A 15,608-nucleotide genomic window follows, 5' to 3' on the forward strand; every position below is an offset into this window, starting at 1 on the left:
ACCTTTGCCCCCCTTTTTGAGATCAAAACAAAAAAGAGATGCTATAACAGTTGTAACAAATTTGATGTCTGGATTACAGCAATGGAGAGATCCAAGCAGTAGGAACTCTCACATTTCTCACCTTTTTCCCCCAACACCTTTCACATCTGCACTATATCATGGGTACTTCTTTCAGTTGTTTTTTAAACATTTTATTTATTCTCAACTCATTATGTTTGCCAAGCTAAACAACCAAACAAATTGATAAACAGACCGGATAGTTAATCAGTAGGAGAAAAAAAAAAGCTCAGCTAATCAAGGAAGCTAGATTGCTTAATAATTTCAGATCAGGTTTTTTAATAGCTTCTGCATATTTCATGTGGTTGTGGAAACATGTTTGGCAGCACAACTAATGAGTAAATTAAAAGTAATAAATAAGTTTGGAATGAATGCCTCAAACCTAAACAAAATACAAAAGTGATGCACGCACAAGAAATTATAAAGTGGCTGATATTAAACGTTGGGTATTAAAGTAAAAAACAGCTCAGATGTTAGTGAAATGTGCTGCGATTCAGTGTCATGTTCATTTATGATAGAGGCAGAAAAATCAATTAAAATCTTACATTTGGGAACGTTTTCATAACTTGTTATTCCATAACCTGGAAACAAAACCCAAGCAGGAATGATAAATGATACTGACACACCCACCCACACTTATTTTTATGTGTGTGTGTGAGTGTGTGTGTGTGTGTGTGTGTGTGTGTGTGTGTGTGTGTGTGTGTGTGTGTGTGTGTGTGTGTGTACTGATGAAAGACATAGGAAGGGTTAAGTTAAGGGAGTGCTCTGTGGTGTCAGGAGGTTAGATACTAGAGGGAGAGTATTTCCTTTATGCTGAGTTAGGTATTTACAAGACATTACGATACATCCTGCTCTCTACTTCTGCTCTCTCTCTCTCACACACACACACACACACACACACACACACACACACACACACACACACACACACACACACACACACACACACACACACACACACACACACACACACACATCACGTCAAGTATTAAATGTATAAAGACAGAGAGTGCTCTCTGCTGCACCCATTATAGAGTATGAGACTCAGGTCTGGAAGCATCGACTCAGGTTCCTGTTTTAGCAAAAACAAAACATGGGTGGGACACTTTGCATGTTCACATTTGGGAAACACTTTTATTGTGAGTCGGTTAAAAGGCAACAAATCAGATTACCGGTACACCAAATGAACTCATCTCATTGACAAATCCTTACCTCTTGATTTTAAGGTAAGAAATTTGGCTCTTTGACTCCTTTGCAGTGGCTCCTTGTAGCTTCAAAAAGATTTTATTCATTGAATTAAAGACTCTTTCTTTTTCTTATAAATGGTATTGACAATTACAACACTGACACTAAATAAAACCATGATTTAACTTTGTTTTTTTTGAACTACATATGCATCACATCTTGCAATAAAGCCGGCACCTCCTGCAACATCAACTGCCAACCAGCTTTCCTTGCACGGGTGGCTAACCTTAAGTTTTACCCCCCTGATTAATAAATAAATAAATAAATAAATCAACAAAAAGACAAATGTAATAGAGATTTTCGATTCATTTGGCTGCCAACATGCTGGCTTAATGTACATGCTTGATAGCAAGAAATCAGCAAACAACAAAAAGTGATTGTGTGACATCATGAATATATGTTATCAAATTCAGGTCTTCTTTTTGTAGTTCTACAAGTTAACAAATACAAAAAACTTCTTGCTTGGATAATTATTCAATGTATATTAACTATGTATATTAACTATGTATTAAACTGTATAAACTGTGTTGTCTTTATTGGACGGTAAGGTAGATTTTTGTGGCTCCAGATGGCTCCAGCTAAGATAATTTAAAAAAAAAAGGCTCCTTCTTTAGTAAAGGTTGCAGACCACTGGACTAATCTGCTGTAAGAGCAATGTTGGACCAGACTGGAGAGCGCGTTGAAGGTGAATTCTGGGAGTTGAAGGCCAGAAATGAGTAGAAAAGAGAGACAGGGACAGTTGGAGGAGAAAGACATTTGTGTGTGTGTGTGTGTGTGTGTGTGTGTGTGTGTGTGTGTGTGTGTTTGACCTGACCAATCTCGTAATAGCTTCCGATAAAGTTAATAAGCGGATATTTTAGTGCACATGCGCACATGCAGCACACAGTGACAAGGAGACCTTCAACAAAGCTGCTCAATGAGAAATTGATCCTTGTGGTGATTTTTTTTATTTAATTACTTTGTCACGGTGGTCTCTGTGTCTCATGCCTCCTTTCACTCATCCCTGAGTGTCATTAAGATATTTTTACACACTGTAGATTTTAAGAGAACGAGTCCAAACTCTTCGTCACTATTCCAGTGAAACAGTCACACAGTGACATTTAAGTTATGCTGTGTGGGTGATTCTCTCAGATTGGTTGACCTTTTCTCTCACATTATTCTCCCCTTTTTTCTTAGGCGAACATGTCCTGGACACAGCAGACAGAACAGACGAGATCTCTGTTTCTAACTCACCTTGTAGGAGTGCATTACAGTCATTATTCTGACAGATGCTGCAATAATACAATAAAACTCCGCTGGGAAGGCTCTGAAATGGCTAATGTATCACTGTGATAGTGGAGGAGGAGCTGATTTCAGATGTATTATTTCATTTAGTGCTGGACAAAACTACAGCGACAGATGCTGATGTGCGCTCTCTCTTTCTCTCTTTCTCAGTGGGATGTTTTTCGATGGCAATCACACCTACATGATTGAGCCTGGAGGAGGAGGCAGCAGAAATGTAAGTGCCCTGCAAGTCTGCATGAAAATGAAAGCACGCTGTATGAGCCAGTGACCTCTCTTTTCAGTTTTTATTTAACGAGTTTTATTAAAAAAACAGACATTGCTTGGGTTTAGATGCTTTTCCCAAAGTGAGTAGGTTGGAGCACTTTATTAATCTCCCTGTGGGGGAACGCATTTGCCAATGAGTCTGTTCATACAATACAATAATTAAAAGCCTCTCCAAACACATTTTGGTAAACATGGCACCAGCTTTTTAGAGATCCCATGAGTTAAGAAAACACTAATACAAGTAAAACGAAGCAAAGAGACAAGAGGTGTCATTTTGTCAACAGTCCAATCCAAAATCTATACGAAAGGTCTCTCACAGGATCTGGATGCTCCATGACAACGCCACGCTGGCTTACAAAGTTTAGAAGTGAGAAGATAGATCATTGTTTTTCTGAAAAAGATTTCCGTGATTAATTTTGTAGTGATGGTGGACACTGGAGCCTAACTGTCAGACAGAAAAAGGACAGAAGAGAAGAAGAAAGCTAAACAGGAGAGTGACAGAGCCCGAGCTAAAGGCTAAAAAGGGCTAAACTGTTTGCACTAATATTCATTCCAACCCACAGTCCGCAGTTATTCTGCAGTGGTCTGTTCAAACTTGAGAGTCTATCAATAAAATGAAGAGTGAGGTTACGTTAGCTCTGCTTGGTGATGAGCGCTGGTAGGAAGATTCACTTACATTACACATAACCGACATGTCTCACAGCATCTGGCTGTCAGTAGTGCTACGTGTGGACAGCTACTAAACTACGGTACAAACTGACAGCGTTGCTTGTTGTCGCATTAGCCTACAGATTCGCTTTAGCACCGGGCAACTAGTAGCGCTACATATAGCCAGCTACTGATGTATGGTAAAAATGTACGTTTTCTTGTCCTGTTTCAAACAACAGGGCTACGTAACTGTACTGATAAATACCCTACCTTGTCACATTGTATCCGGTAAAAGTTGTCCTGAACAAAGAAAACTTGTTCCAAAACAAACACACGCCTGGTTAAAAGTTAGGTCTTCACGACAGTGTACGTGAGACTCTGGGCCAGACGGTGGTGAGGCAGTCCAGTTAAAACAGATCCTCCTCATAGCATCTTTAAGATGTCACACATCAATGAACTTGGGAAACTAACAACAAAACCCCCCAAAATCAAATGGATGAACATCTCCCCATTGATTTATAACAGGATGTAAATGATGGGTTATAAAAGGCAGAGAGAGGTTGAGTCTCTTTGAAGTGAAGATTGGAAACAGTTCACCACTTTGTCTACAGGAGCTGCCTTAGGTGTTTACAATAACTGAACAGAAAAAAAACCCTGATCTCTATTCTGATTGTTGTGTTTGCATTTTTAGCTCTCATAATAAGATTTATGTATTTATGTAGTTTATATTCATCCACATCATGACTTTACTGAATCAGGTCTGCTACTTATTAGTTGAGCAGCTCCTGTGTTCAGAGAAGTCCACAGCCTGGAGTGGATAATGATATCATATTCCTAGTGTTACAGGATTCATACAAGGTGTCAGTTATTGTCCTGAGACAAGGCTGAGACAAACCCTGAGTTTGTTACAGATCACACACCTGGTCAGCTCCATTTTTTCTAATGAGCCCTGAGTGTAATGGACAGGTCTCAGGACGGGGAGATTTCCTGGATTACAAAGCCTGCAGACAGCAGAGAAACCTACAGCTAATTAGATGATAACAATTACAGACTCTACAGTGGGAATGAACAGGCAGATCTGAGATTTTCTAAAGACGCCTTGAGCTTGAGAGGGAGATACTGTGTGCGTTCGTTTTGTTCTAATTAAAACATCCACAAGAGGTGTGTGGCTGGTGTTAATCAGTGAAAGGAGACAAGATCAGACGGATTATTGTCCGTATTTGTTTCTGGTTGTGTGTGTGTGCATGTCCAGAAGTGTCTATAGGTGCTGATATAGTTGCCTGGCACTCAAGGCGGCTTAAGAGTCATCCCTATGTGGCTAAAAGACAGGTGAGGAGACGACATGAGAAAAATGGACAGAAGGACAGGCTGAAAACAGGAATGTTTACTAGGGGAAACTAATACTATGGATGGCGGATGATAGAGGGAGGAGGAAAAACTTTTTTTCCAAGTAACTTCATGACATAGCCTCATGGTATTGTTTGTAAAATAAAAAATTAAAAGAAAAAATGACGAGACAAGAGAAGCAAGTTGCTTTTGTTATGGTACTCACTTCATCATCAGTTGTGTAATAAGGATGAAAGAGGGAAGAAAAAATAAACCACAATAGTTCAGTTTCCTGATCGATAAAGAAACAAAGACCAGAAGAAGAAAGTATCGTTGACTATTTCTCAAGCTCACCTGGTTGAGCTTATGTTGTCACAGCTACACTGCTCTTTACTCCCCCCTTGAGTCCTCTGCTTCATCTCTGTCACCCCCTCTGCCTCCATCATCCCTCTCCAGCATTTTCTGGAGAAACTGAATTATTCAAAAGAGATGGTGAGAGTTCTTAACTAAGAATACTGCAGCAGCTCTCGTCTTTAGAGATATGGTATCTCGGATGTCTATTTTTAGTCATTCATATATATAGTGCCGTAAAATTGAGGAAGATCCTTGACTAAATAGATAAATAGATTGATAAATAAATAGATAGATAGATAGATAGATAGATAGATAGATAGATAGATAGATAGATAGATAGATAGATAGATAGATAGATAGATAGATAGATAGATAGATAGATAGATTTTTGTATGCCTTTAACTGAATAGTGGAGCACAGTGGATAGAGAAGGAAACAGGGTGAGAGTAGAGAGGGACAAGTGGGAATGAGGCTACATGCTAGATTCGAACCCAGGCCACATGAGGGCGAACCTCACAGAGCACAATTTAGAAGGCTATGCCATCTGCGCTCTGAAAAACAAACAAATAAACAAAAAAAAACCCTCAAATAAATAAATAAACTATCTTTGAAACAAACTTTCATCATCTATTCTTTTAGGACCACTCTCATCCAGAGAATGTGGTATTTCCACACAGTCAGTTATATTTAATGATATGTTCGCAGAGCTCCATTGTGGAATGCCAAAGCCTGTGGTGGGGAGAGCATCAGCAAAGACCCCCAGGGGTGCAGAACAGAACAGAGCTTTATTTTAGAGTTAAACTACACCAAACAATGACACTCAGCTAGCTGTAGCCACACATTGATTCACACCAATCCTTGACTGTATGACAACATGGACTCTGCTCCTCCAACTCCCCCTGCTGTGAGATGTAAAGCTAAAGTATGACAACTTCTAGTTTTATTAAATAAACTTTGCATGAAAGCTTTCGCTTAAGTTAAGGTTTTAAATAAATAAATCCACAAGTGCACCATGGATACATCTGCTCTTCCTGTTCGAGTGCAACGTGAAGTCTCTCTGCTAAGTTGTGAGGCTCCAAACGAACAGGGAAAATATTCAGCACACAGCTCCATCTGCAGTGTTGGCTCGGTGTGTGAGGTGAGGGAATCCTGTCTGCATGACAATGCAAAAGGACAGAGGTGCTCCTGAGCCCAAAAGGTAACTGTCAGCTTGTCAGTACTGAGCCCTGGATCCAGCTTTCAGCAGGCGACACTCCCTTTTGACTGCCTCCTAACATCTCCGGGCTCCTCTCTGTTTGGCTCTCTGTTTTCCTCCTCTCTGTCTCAGTGACAGCCTTCGTGGTCTGCAGGTTGTCCTCCAAGATTTGTTTCTCTGAGTATCCTGTGTATCATTTCACTCAGACTCAGAAACACAGATACCAAGCACAAAAGTATGATCTTGTGCTTATTAGTTCATTTGAAGTGCTCTATCTTTTAAAGGTTGTCTGCTAATTCATGTTCTTGTATAAGTCTGAAACAGACACTTTTCCCTTGTTATCAGTAGTTAATGTTCTTAGATGCAGAGGCTTTGTGTACTGTGATGCAGTGCTAATCCCGGCTGTTGTGAACTCGTTAGAAGTGATGGGAAAAAAAAATTACATGACAGGATTGGGTGTGTGTTGAGCTAGAGAGTCTGCATGACTCCTGTCGACCATATGGTAAATCCATCTGCCCTTCTTCCGCCAAGGCAGAAAAAGTTTCGGGACATTAGGTAAGCGTGTCCCGAACAACCTTTGTCACTCTGCAGCTGAACTGGTTCTAAAGTGTCTCATTGTGTTATGTTGATAATCCAATGAGCAAGCACACTACAGTTAGCTACAGAGAGCAACAGAATTAAAGTTCACAAGCTGAGGATGAGATGTTCCTGGCTGTTTCGTGGCTGATGAATCTTGCATTTCTTCAGTGTGTTAGTGTCTTTGTGTGCATGCTGACGACTTGCAGTAAGGGTTTGTGAAGTTAGCTTGCACATGCAAAAATCACCATATGCTTGCCTGGGTCATTTTTTCATAGAAACCTTTTCAAACCCCACCTGCAACTCATGACTTCTGCAGCTACACCCATACATCACTTAAAAAAACACAGAGAACGTTGTGTAGTCATGCACAGTTACAGTGTAAATAAAAAAGTGATTTAACTGATTTTAGTTTTAAAAACGAGTGTTCCTTGAACCCACACATGAATTCACCTGAATTTTTATAGCAGAAATTTTATCTTTAGCCAAGACAAAGCTTAGTTGGGGCTCACTCTAAAAATTAACAAATTTTGACAGAACCAGATGGATTACATGCTTGTTCATACTAAGTTATTTCCCTATGGCACTGGAAGGCTATGTTCTTAGCTAAATGCTTACATGCTCATAATGATATTGCCAACATTATTCTTTTTAAAGCCGATAAAATCAACGCTAGCAACTATTGTTTGCCTTTAGCAAACCAAACAGCCGAGGCTAATGTGAAGATTTTTGTAAATAAACTGGACCATGCTGCATATTTAATCTCAGTTGAAAGTTTTATTAAAATCTGACAGATGTTTTTTTTTTCCAATACTTTAGTAGTTGCTGGATTTTTTTTCTTCAAGAGGAACACCATGTCATAAATAAATATTTGATTGTACTGGAATCAGCTTACTAGTCCTAGTGTTGCACATACAAGAAATTTGGTAAGACATGTATGCAATGGTGAGGAGTGCACAGGGTGTTAAGTGATAAATAGATGTACATACCGGTTAGTTTGCATGATGTCTTGTAACTCCTTTTACAGTAATAACTCAGATAACAGTATGCATAGGTATGTGTTAGGTGAGGGTCTGATACATGATTTGGATGTGTGACTGAAAATTACTGTAGACCCTAATTTTAAAGATATAGAGATGAATAGCTGTTATAGTCACAGTGAGTGTTGGTATCACGTGGTGATTGTTGAGTGTTTGTTCCTAAACTCAGTATTTGTGCTGGGTTACCAGAGTGACAGTCTGCAGGCAGACACCACTGGCTGGTTCAGAAACTGTGCTGGCAGTATGCACTGATGGGCTGAAATGCAGAGCAAAATCTGCAGTATGCAAAAAACAACAAAACAAAACAAACAAACAAACAACAAAAAATAGATATCCTACAGATACAATTCCCCACAATGCATTATGGCACTAATGTTGTTATTCTTTTTTATGCTTTTGACGTGCAGCTGATTTTACCTTGTCGTCTTCCTGTTGTGCTTAGTGGCAGAACTAAATAAACACTGATGGATGTAGACAGACAGACTGAATGATGGCTCTGCAGAACTGAAATTAAATAAAACTGTTCATTAGATTCTATTCAATATTCAGCTTATAAGTTTACAATCATCACTCCTATCAGTCTTGTGATGAAAATATGTAGATTCTTGGGTTTAAGTGACCAGCAGTGACCAGGTGTGGAAAGGTCAGCAGGTTGACAGAGGGAGAGGGGGGTGGGGATTTAAAGGGTGGAAGAAAGGGTGTGTGGATGAGGAGGGGGTGGCAGGTTGTATGGTGGGGGTGCCTGCATAAGGTGCCAGGAGGAGGATTTTTTATAGACTGCAATAGGAAAAGAAAAAGCTCAGTGAGCATCGGAGCTGATGGGATTAAAAAAGGGGGTCTCTATGGCCTGAAGCCAACTTCATGTTTCTAAACCTGGACCAGTTCATTCAAACACAGAGAGAAAAAAGAGAGACAGCATGAAAGTGTGTTACCCCTCCCCTGTTTTATATTCATGAGCCACCAGTCTGTGTCTGAGGTACCATCTCCCTTGGCAACAGGCTCCGCCCCCGTCTCTTTGTAGCAGGACATATGAGCACCATCTGTGTTTAGACCTTAAATCTCCGTCCATGCTCTCTCCCTGCTGAGTCTATATGCTGTGTGTGTGTTTTCTAACTGTGCTGTGTGGCCTGAGGAAATGATCCGGGGAACAATGAAAACACTGGCCAAGAAGATGTTTTAATTACATCTCGTAATTTAGGAAAAACTGCTCTGATAATGAAGGATTGTGCTGTGTGTTTGTGCAAATATCACACACTTCATATAATCATGGTGTTATTAATCATCAGCTGCTAAACTCTCCGTCAACATGAAAGTGTCACATCAAAGGAGTTGGCACCAATTATGAGTGCTGCAATTTAGTCTGGTGGCTGCTAATCCAGACGCTCAGTCCACAAGGACTACATCAAAGATAAGACAAAACACTGGAGCACTTAATCATTCATTTTAATTGAGTGCTCGGTTATTAATTGGCTTTGGTTTCTCTTTTAAGCCTGTGATAGGATAACTTTAATATTTACCCACAGAACAGATCAGGGTTCAGGGCAAATGTCCCTTAGACTGTATTCTTACTGTAGCTGTGGACAAACAGTGCTCCTGCTTGTTACAATATTGTGTATCAAAGTGTATAATTTTTCATCTCTGATGAATGTATCATCTTATTTTTAAAGGTAGGGTCTGCAGATTTTTTCATTACTTGTTAGTAAACACAACATTCAAACTGGGCTACTCCTCCTCGGCTCAGTGCTAGTGGCAGCACACACCCACTCCTCTCTGCATGAAAACACACTCACTAGCCCCTTAATCACCTGCAGAATCACGTTTCTACATGAGAGAGACTTGAGAGCCGTGCAACTGACTTGGCATGTTAGTAGGGTTGCCATCCGTCCCGTAAAATATGTAATTATTCAGTTTTCTATACTAAAACATCGGGTTTGTGTTCAATCCATACAGGATGCGATTTGTCCCGTATTTCCAGTTTGCCTTAAACACAGCACCATTCTGCCTGATGACAACAGGAGCTCGCTTCTGCCCTCTAACAGCAGCAGTTCGTTTGTTGACTTTAAACATGGAATAAGGGCTCATCTTTGATTGGGTGAGAGGAAGTTATGAAAAACCAGTGTGTGCCTGTTTCTGCATCTTGTACTCCGTCTCATGCTCCATTCAAAAGCAAAGGATATAAAAACACAGACGTGTGAGGGAAAATTTCAGTAGCTGGCTTGCCAGTGTCAGCAAAATCACAACACAACCTAAACATGAACATACAGGCAGAGAAAAGGGTTTGAGGCAGACCAGACATAGACACTGACACACATGAGTAACTTTTGGGAGGACAAACTAAACTTCATTAAGACTCTTTTTTTGGCTCAGCTGTTGTTGTTGTTGTTTGTGTCATTTTTAAATAGTAGACCTAGGAAGAAGTATCCAAAACAAACAGGCTGTCTTTGTAAAATCAACTTTCAGTTTTTTTGTTTAGAATAGGAAAATACTTTTTAGAAATGTGTTTCAACAGAGAGTATTTGATAAAACTCGAACAAATCCCTGACTGATCAGTTGAAAGCAAATAGGGAAAACAGGGAAAAACTGTGTTGATTTCTGGCCCTTTCTCATTAAGTCTGACATTGTATTCTTTTATGTTGTCCTTCACAGAATATAACACTGATTGACATAGGTGAAATTCTCCACCAATGGACATTATTGCCTTTGAATGAATTAAAAAATGTTAGCCATCCTGCCTGTTCCCTGCACCCTTGGCCATTTTTCAGTAACCATCAGCCGTGCAGTTATTTCTTGCTGAATGAGGCAGATATGTTTGTTTACTTAACCTCCTAAACCAATACGAAACAGACATGCAGACATACCATTACATGTTTTAATAAAAACCAAAAAGCTGGCAGTGTAGAAAAAACATGTGACAATATCACTGACCTTTAGTAGAGTAATACAATTAAAACAAGACTATGTGGACATGTTGATCAGTGCTCATTATGCAAAACACACAGAAGGCAGATGATTTAGTTTGGCTCAATCATAACACCGCTGGAAAAAGTAATTCTATTACTAACTCTTAGATAAACAGCATTCCTATTTGTCATTTATCTTAGTGTTATTATTATGCGCCATAACAATGTATAACTCAGTGATTCCCAAACTTTGGGGCAGGCCTGGAGTCATAAGGGGAGAAAGACTAGGTAACATTGTGCACAGTCTGCACTACAAGCAACTTGGTTGTTCAATTTTTAGTTCCGATGTCTCTCACTGAAGTTGCTGTTCTATTGTTTTTTGCTGAAATACACTTATTTCTATGCACAGCATATATCTGATATTGTGATTTAGAGATTATGCACTGATGCATGAGGGCAGAAAAGCAAAGCCTTAAAAATATTTTCAACAATCAAAAGGACACTGCAGAAAAAGTTTGGAAATCACTTGTGTAATTCAACATGGTTATTAAAATTGGCACATGTTCATTAATTTAAACATTTGACAAACTTCATACTGCTCTCTGATGTAAACACTAAAGTACGGTGTTACAATGAAGGATTAAGCAGTGTTAGAAAATACAAATAGCTAAAAAAGTCTGTGAGCAAAGCAATTTAGGCTAACACAGTACTCGCATAATTAGTGCATTAAAAACATCATCAGCTGCTCTTCATAGAGCACTGTGAAATTAAGACAGTAACAATTCAAGCTACATAAAAACAGGTAGAAGCTGTTCATAAAGCGTAACAAAAGAGTGACTTTATGACACTGTTCTTGAGTAGTCATAACAGAGTACTATTACAGTTTAAGACTAACACACATATAAGTCATTTTTGTCATTGTAGAATTAACTTGTACTAAGTGTAACAGGGAAAGGACTTTGCTGTCTCATTTCTGCAACTTTTTGGCAGCCCTGAGTAGGTTATTGTGAAGGCAAGAGTGAGAATTTCTGCTGAGGCATTTTTTTTCTTGAGGCTGGCAAGTTGGTCCACAGGAGCTAGTGTTTTGCTACCCTACTCTTCTAAGATAAGCCACAGCAGTAAGTTGAAGTTTCTTTCACTGTTTTTGGCAGAACATTACTTCATTTTTTTTCTACAACATTAGGCTGATTACAGTGTTATTTTACCAATGGTTTCACAAATTTCATTCAAAGAAAATCGTCCTTCATTTGATTTCTCCTGGGTTTTTTGCCTGGATCTCAGCTTCTATAATCAGCACCTCACAGACCTGGTCTGACCGACTGAATTCTTGAAGCTATCACTCTGACAGCTGCAAATGGCTCTCATATTATTAACTCCCATCAATCATACTCTGTTAGTTTTATCAGAGCTGAATTTGATGGTATCAGCTTCCTTCTCTTACTGTCCTTGTGTCAGGACGGGAATGTCAATCTCGATGGCAGACATGCGAGAGCGGGTAGAGTAGCGATGGCCTGCGTAGCTCGATGTGTAGCCCTGAGAGGGAGCGTAGCTCTGCGAGGGTGCGTAACTCTGCGAGGGTGCGTAACTCTGTGAGGGAGCGTAGCTCTGTGAGGGAGCGTAGCTATAGGCCTGAGTCCCTCCCACCTCTGAGCCGTACCCCTCTGGAGCAGATATCTGAGACATATACACCTGTGGCGGGGCAGGGGTGACCACACTTTGTGCATAACCCTGGGATGGCACATAAGGCTGGGTGTCAATCACAGTGGGTGGATATGCTTGTGGAGGGAAAGGCTGAGGACCGTAAACCGGGGAGGGAGGAAACCCATTGGCAGTAAGAGGCTGCGTGGACAGAGAGGTGGGCAACGTTGGTAGTGGCAACCAGAAGGGCGAAGGCAACTTTTTGCACATACAGTACCACATGAACATCAGCAGAGCAGCCAGCATTAATCCCCCAGAGCAGCCAATGGATACATACACGGCAAAGCCATCAGAGAAAATGTTGTCGTATCTTTTGTTCATTTCCTTGGTGCGAAACAGGAACCAGACTGATGGTGCCAAGGCGATAGCTCCTCCCAGAAACAAGAACATCCCCGCCACCAGGTGACAGCCTGCACTGTTGACCAGAAATTTCAGGGTCTTAACGTCCGGTTCGGGTTTGTCTGAGCAGCAGCAGGTCTTACACATTCCTGACATGCACAGTAGCAGGGCCAAAGAACCTAGCAGCAGACTTGTTGGCAGACAGAACTGCAGCAGCCGCAGATCCAGCTGGTCCACTTTAGAGTACCACTTGAAACATGAAAAGACATGATTATGGCTTTAGGACATAAAACGAAAAAAATCAAAGGCATAAAGAGTGATTTTCATAGAAAAATACCTCTGAATCATAGTAGTAACATCCTGAATAGCCATCCTGTTTCACACATTTAGCCCACAACCCGTCATACACGCTGACATTTTTAGCATTACGATTGAAGGTGACGAGTCTAGTTACACGCCACTGTGGGACTAATGCTGCCACGGCAATCCCTCCCACAGACACAATGGCAATGATGAAGGCAAACGCGTTGGTGGCATGGATGTCCCGGCACGACATGGTGAGTGCTGACAGGAACTGAGGCCAAGTTGAGAGTTCCTGTTTGAGAAAATGAAGAAATCAGAAAAGCAGCTGGTCAGTTTGGTGGGAAATGAAACACCCTTAAGGTGACTTTAGTGGATATTTTTAATGCACATAGAAATCCCTCAGAAATATGCATTGTTGTACAAGTTTCTTATTATGGCCCAATTATTGCTCAAGTCAGCTAACTGTGCCACAGGCTGACCTAGCTATGGGCAACCCCCCTGTATTTCTTTTCACCACAGTGTAGTTGACCCAATATCAGCTGTTCCCAAGATACAATGCTCTCATTTTATTAGCAAACAGAGTGGGAGTGACTAGGGCCCTGAGGTTGCAGATAAAGTGTCTATACTGCAGTTCTTTACATAGACTTCACAGCTGAACAATACACCATTGACTTAATGATAATAACGCCATTAACTTGCATGGAGGTTCCTATGAATGACATCATCTCAGCAAAGCTCTGTGAAAGTCCTGAATACTCCTTTAATCATTAAACGTAGAAATTTCTATTAGGTTGAATTAAGACTTTACTCCAAGAACCTTCTATCACATTTGGGCTGACGGGGAGAAATATATTGAAAAGAACGAGTTCAGTCAGATCGTTTCCTGTGCCCAGTTAGAGCTGATTTAAGGTGATACAATGTTTGTAATGCACCTGGCAGTGTGTGTGGTATATCATGTGGGGAAGTTGTGGTTTCCCAGTTAAATCATTTTAACCTGCACGAAAATTGTTTATACGACTACCAAATCCTACTCGTAGTGTTATTGTTTTGCATTCATTCTTTGTTATTCTGCTTTCAGTTATAGTCCTGAGGTTTTGACTTTTGTTTAGTGGACAGGACGCACCTTGCTAGGCACACTACGAAACATTATTAAAATGTTGTAATCAACGTTACACCATCGCTCGGTTTCGAGTATTTTTTTTTTTTATTTAATCGCTCGCCAAATAACATCAGTCTTGTAACGTTATGCTTATTGGGAGGTTAATCTGGCTAGCTTACTGATAACGTGCCCATACATTTTGTTAGCTCTTTAGCCCGTGAACTGGTTCAAAAAACCCATAATCTTCCAAACTGCTGCTTTTGAAAGTACATGTTATGAAAAGATTTGCAAAACCAAACATATAACGAGCATATTAGCCATCAGCTAGCTGTGGCTAAAGTTAGCATTTCAACCTGTTGCTTCGGGCAATCCTTCTTGACTCAAACTCGTCAATTACCTCAATATAATGATAGTACCTTTCAAATCCCGCAGTTCAAACGTGTTTGGATCGCGTTTAGCATAACGCTTCTTTCCCCGTTTGGACACGAACCAAGCCAGGACCTTTTTAGCAAAGTTGCAATAGACAGAACCGTAAACAGGATGTGGCCTCATAATAGTAGCAGTGCGTCTGCCCCATGGAGGTCTGCTCTGCCCTCAGTGTAGTCTCACAGGTTGTTAGCGCATGCGTGGGCGAGTTTTTGTGGTCATCAAAAGCAAATTCTGTATTATGCGGATCAAAAAGCTTTCATTTCTGGCTCACAGAAAAAACGGGTGAAATTTAAGACGATTACAGAAGTGGGGGCGGGGGGCTGCACAAGGTGAAAGAAATGTTTCTTTTAAATTTTGGGTGCCCTCGAGTATTGTTTGGTGGCAGAGGTCATGTTTTGCCAAACCCTTTTTGGTCTCACTGTCTATGGTAATTGTATTGCTATCTCATGTGTGTACTTTGTATGAAAAATACCTGATTGCTAGTGGAACTATATCTTTAAGTTGTACTTGTTTCAGGAACTGGACTAGCTCAGTGGGCTGTGTATAAGAACAGATTAGCAAAGCTCCTGTCCAAAGTTTTATTTCAATAGTAGGAAATTTTGTTCTGTTAAAAAGAAAAAGGGAACAGGTTTTCCACTTCTAATCCCCTTTGCTCTAGCTTTAATTGATGTTACAACAGTTTAAATATGTATGTGTGTGTGTGTGTGTGTGTGTGTGTGTGTGTGTGTGTGTGTGTGTGTGTGTGTGTGTGTGTGTGTGTGTGTGTGAGACCCCACACATAAAATGACCCCACAATAACCTCAAAAACAATTATTTAAGATGAGACAGCATTGAACACATGGACACGTGGA

General features: G+C 40.4%; 2 protein-coding genes across 3 annotated transcripts in view; one reads left to right on the forward strand and one right to left on the reverse strand.

The window, feature by feature from the left end:
- adam22 (ADAM metallopeptidase domain 22) overlaps positions 1 to 15,608 on the forward strand; it is a 73,066-nt gene that overhangs the window by 33,024 nt on the left and 24,434 nt on the right. For both annotated transcript variants that reach the window (XM_074683821.1, XM_074683822.1), the window contains exon 6: positions 2,737 to 2,800. In XM_074683821.1, coding sequence (XP_074539922.1) covers positions 2,737 to 2,800 — 64 coding nt within the window. The remainder of the gene's footprint in view (positions 1 to 2,736; positions 2,801 to 15,608) is intronic.
- cldn12 (claudin 12) lies at positions 10,861 to 14,922 on the reverse strand. Its single transcript, XM_074683824.1, has 3 exons — positions 14,745 to 14,922; positions 13,264 to 13,521; positions 10,861 to 13,175 (listed from the first exon to the last, which is right to left on the reverse strand). Exons 2-3 carry the CDS (start codon positions 13,480 to 13,482, stop codon positions 12,327 to 12,329), a joined length of 1,068 nt encoding a protein of 355 aa, XP_074539925.1. The 5' UTR covers positions 13,483 to 13,521; positions 14,745 to 14,922; the 3' UTR covers positions 10,861 to 12,326.

The sequence above is a fragment of the Halichoeres trimaculatus genome, unplaced genomic scaffold (genome assembly GCF_033239565.1).
Source record: "Halichoeres trimaculatus isolate MK-OKI-2021-1 unplaced genomic scaffold, fHalTri1.1 fHalTri1_scaffold_12, whole genome shotgun sequence".
Classification (NCBI taxonomy): Eukaryota; Metazoa; Chordata; class Actinopteri; order Labriformes; family Labridae; genus Halichoeres; species Halichoeres trimaculatus.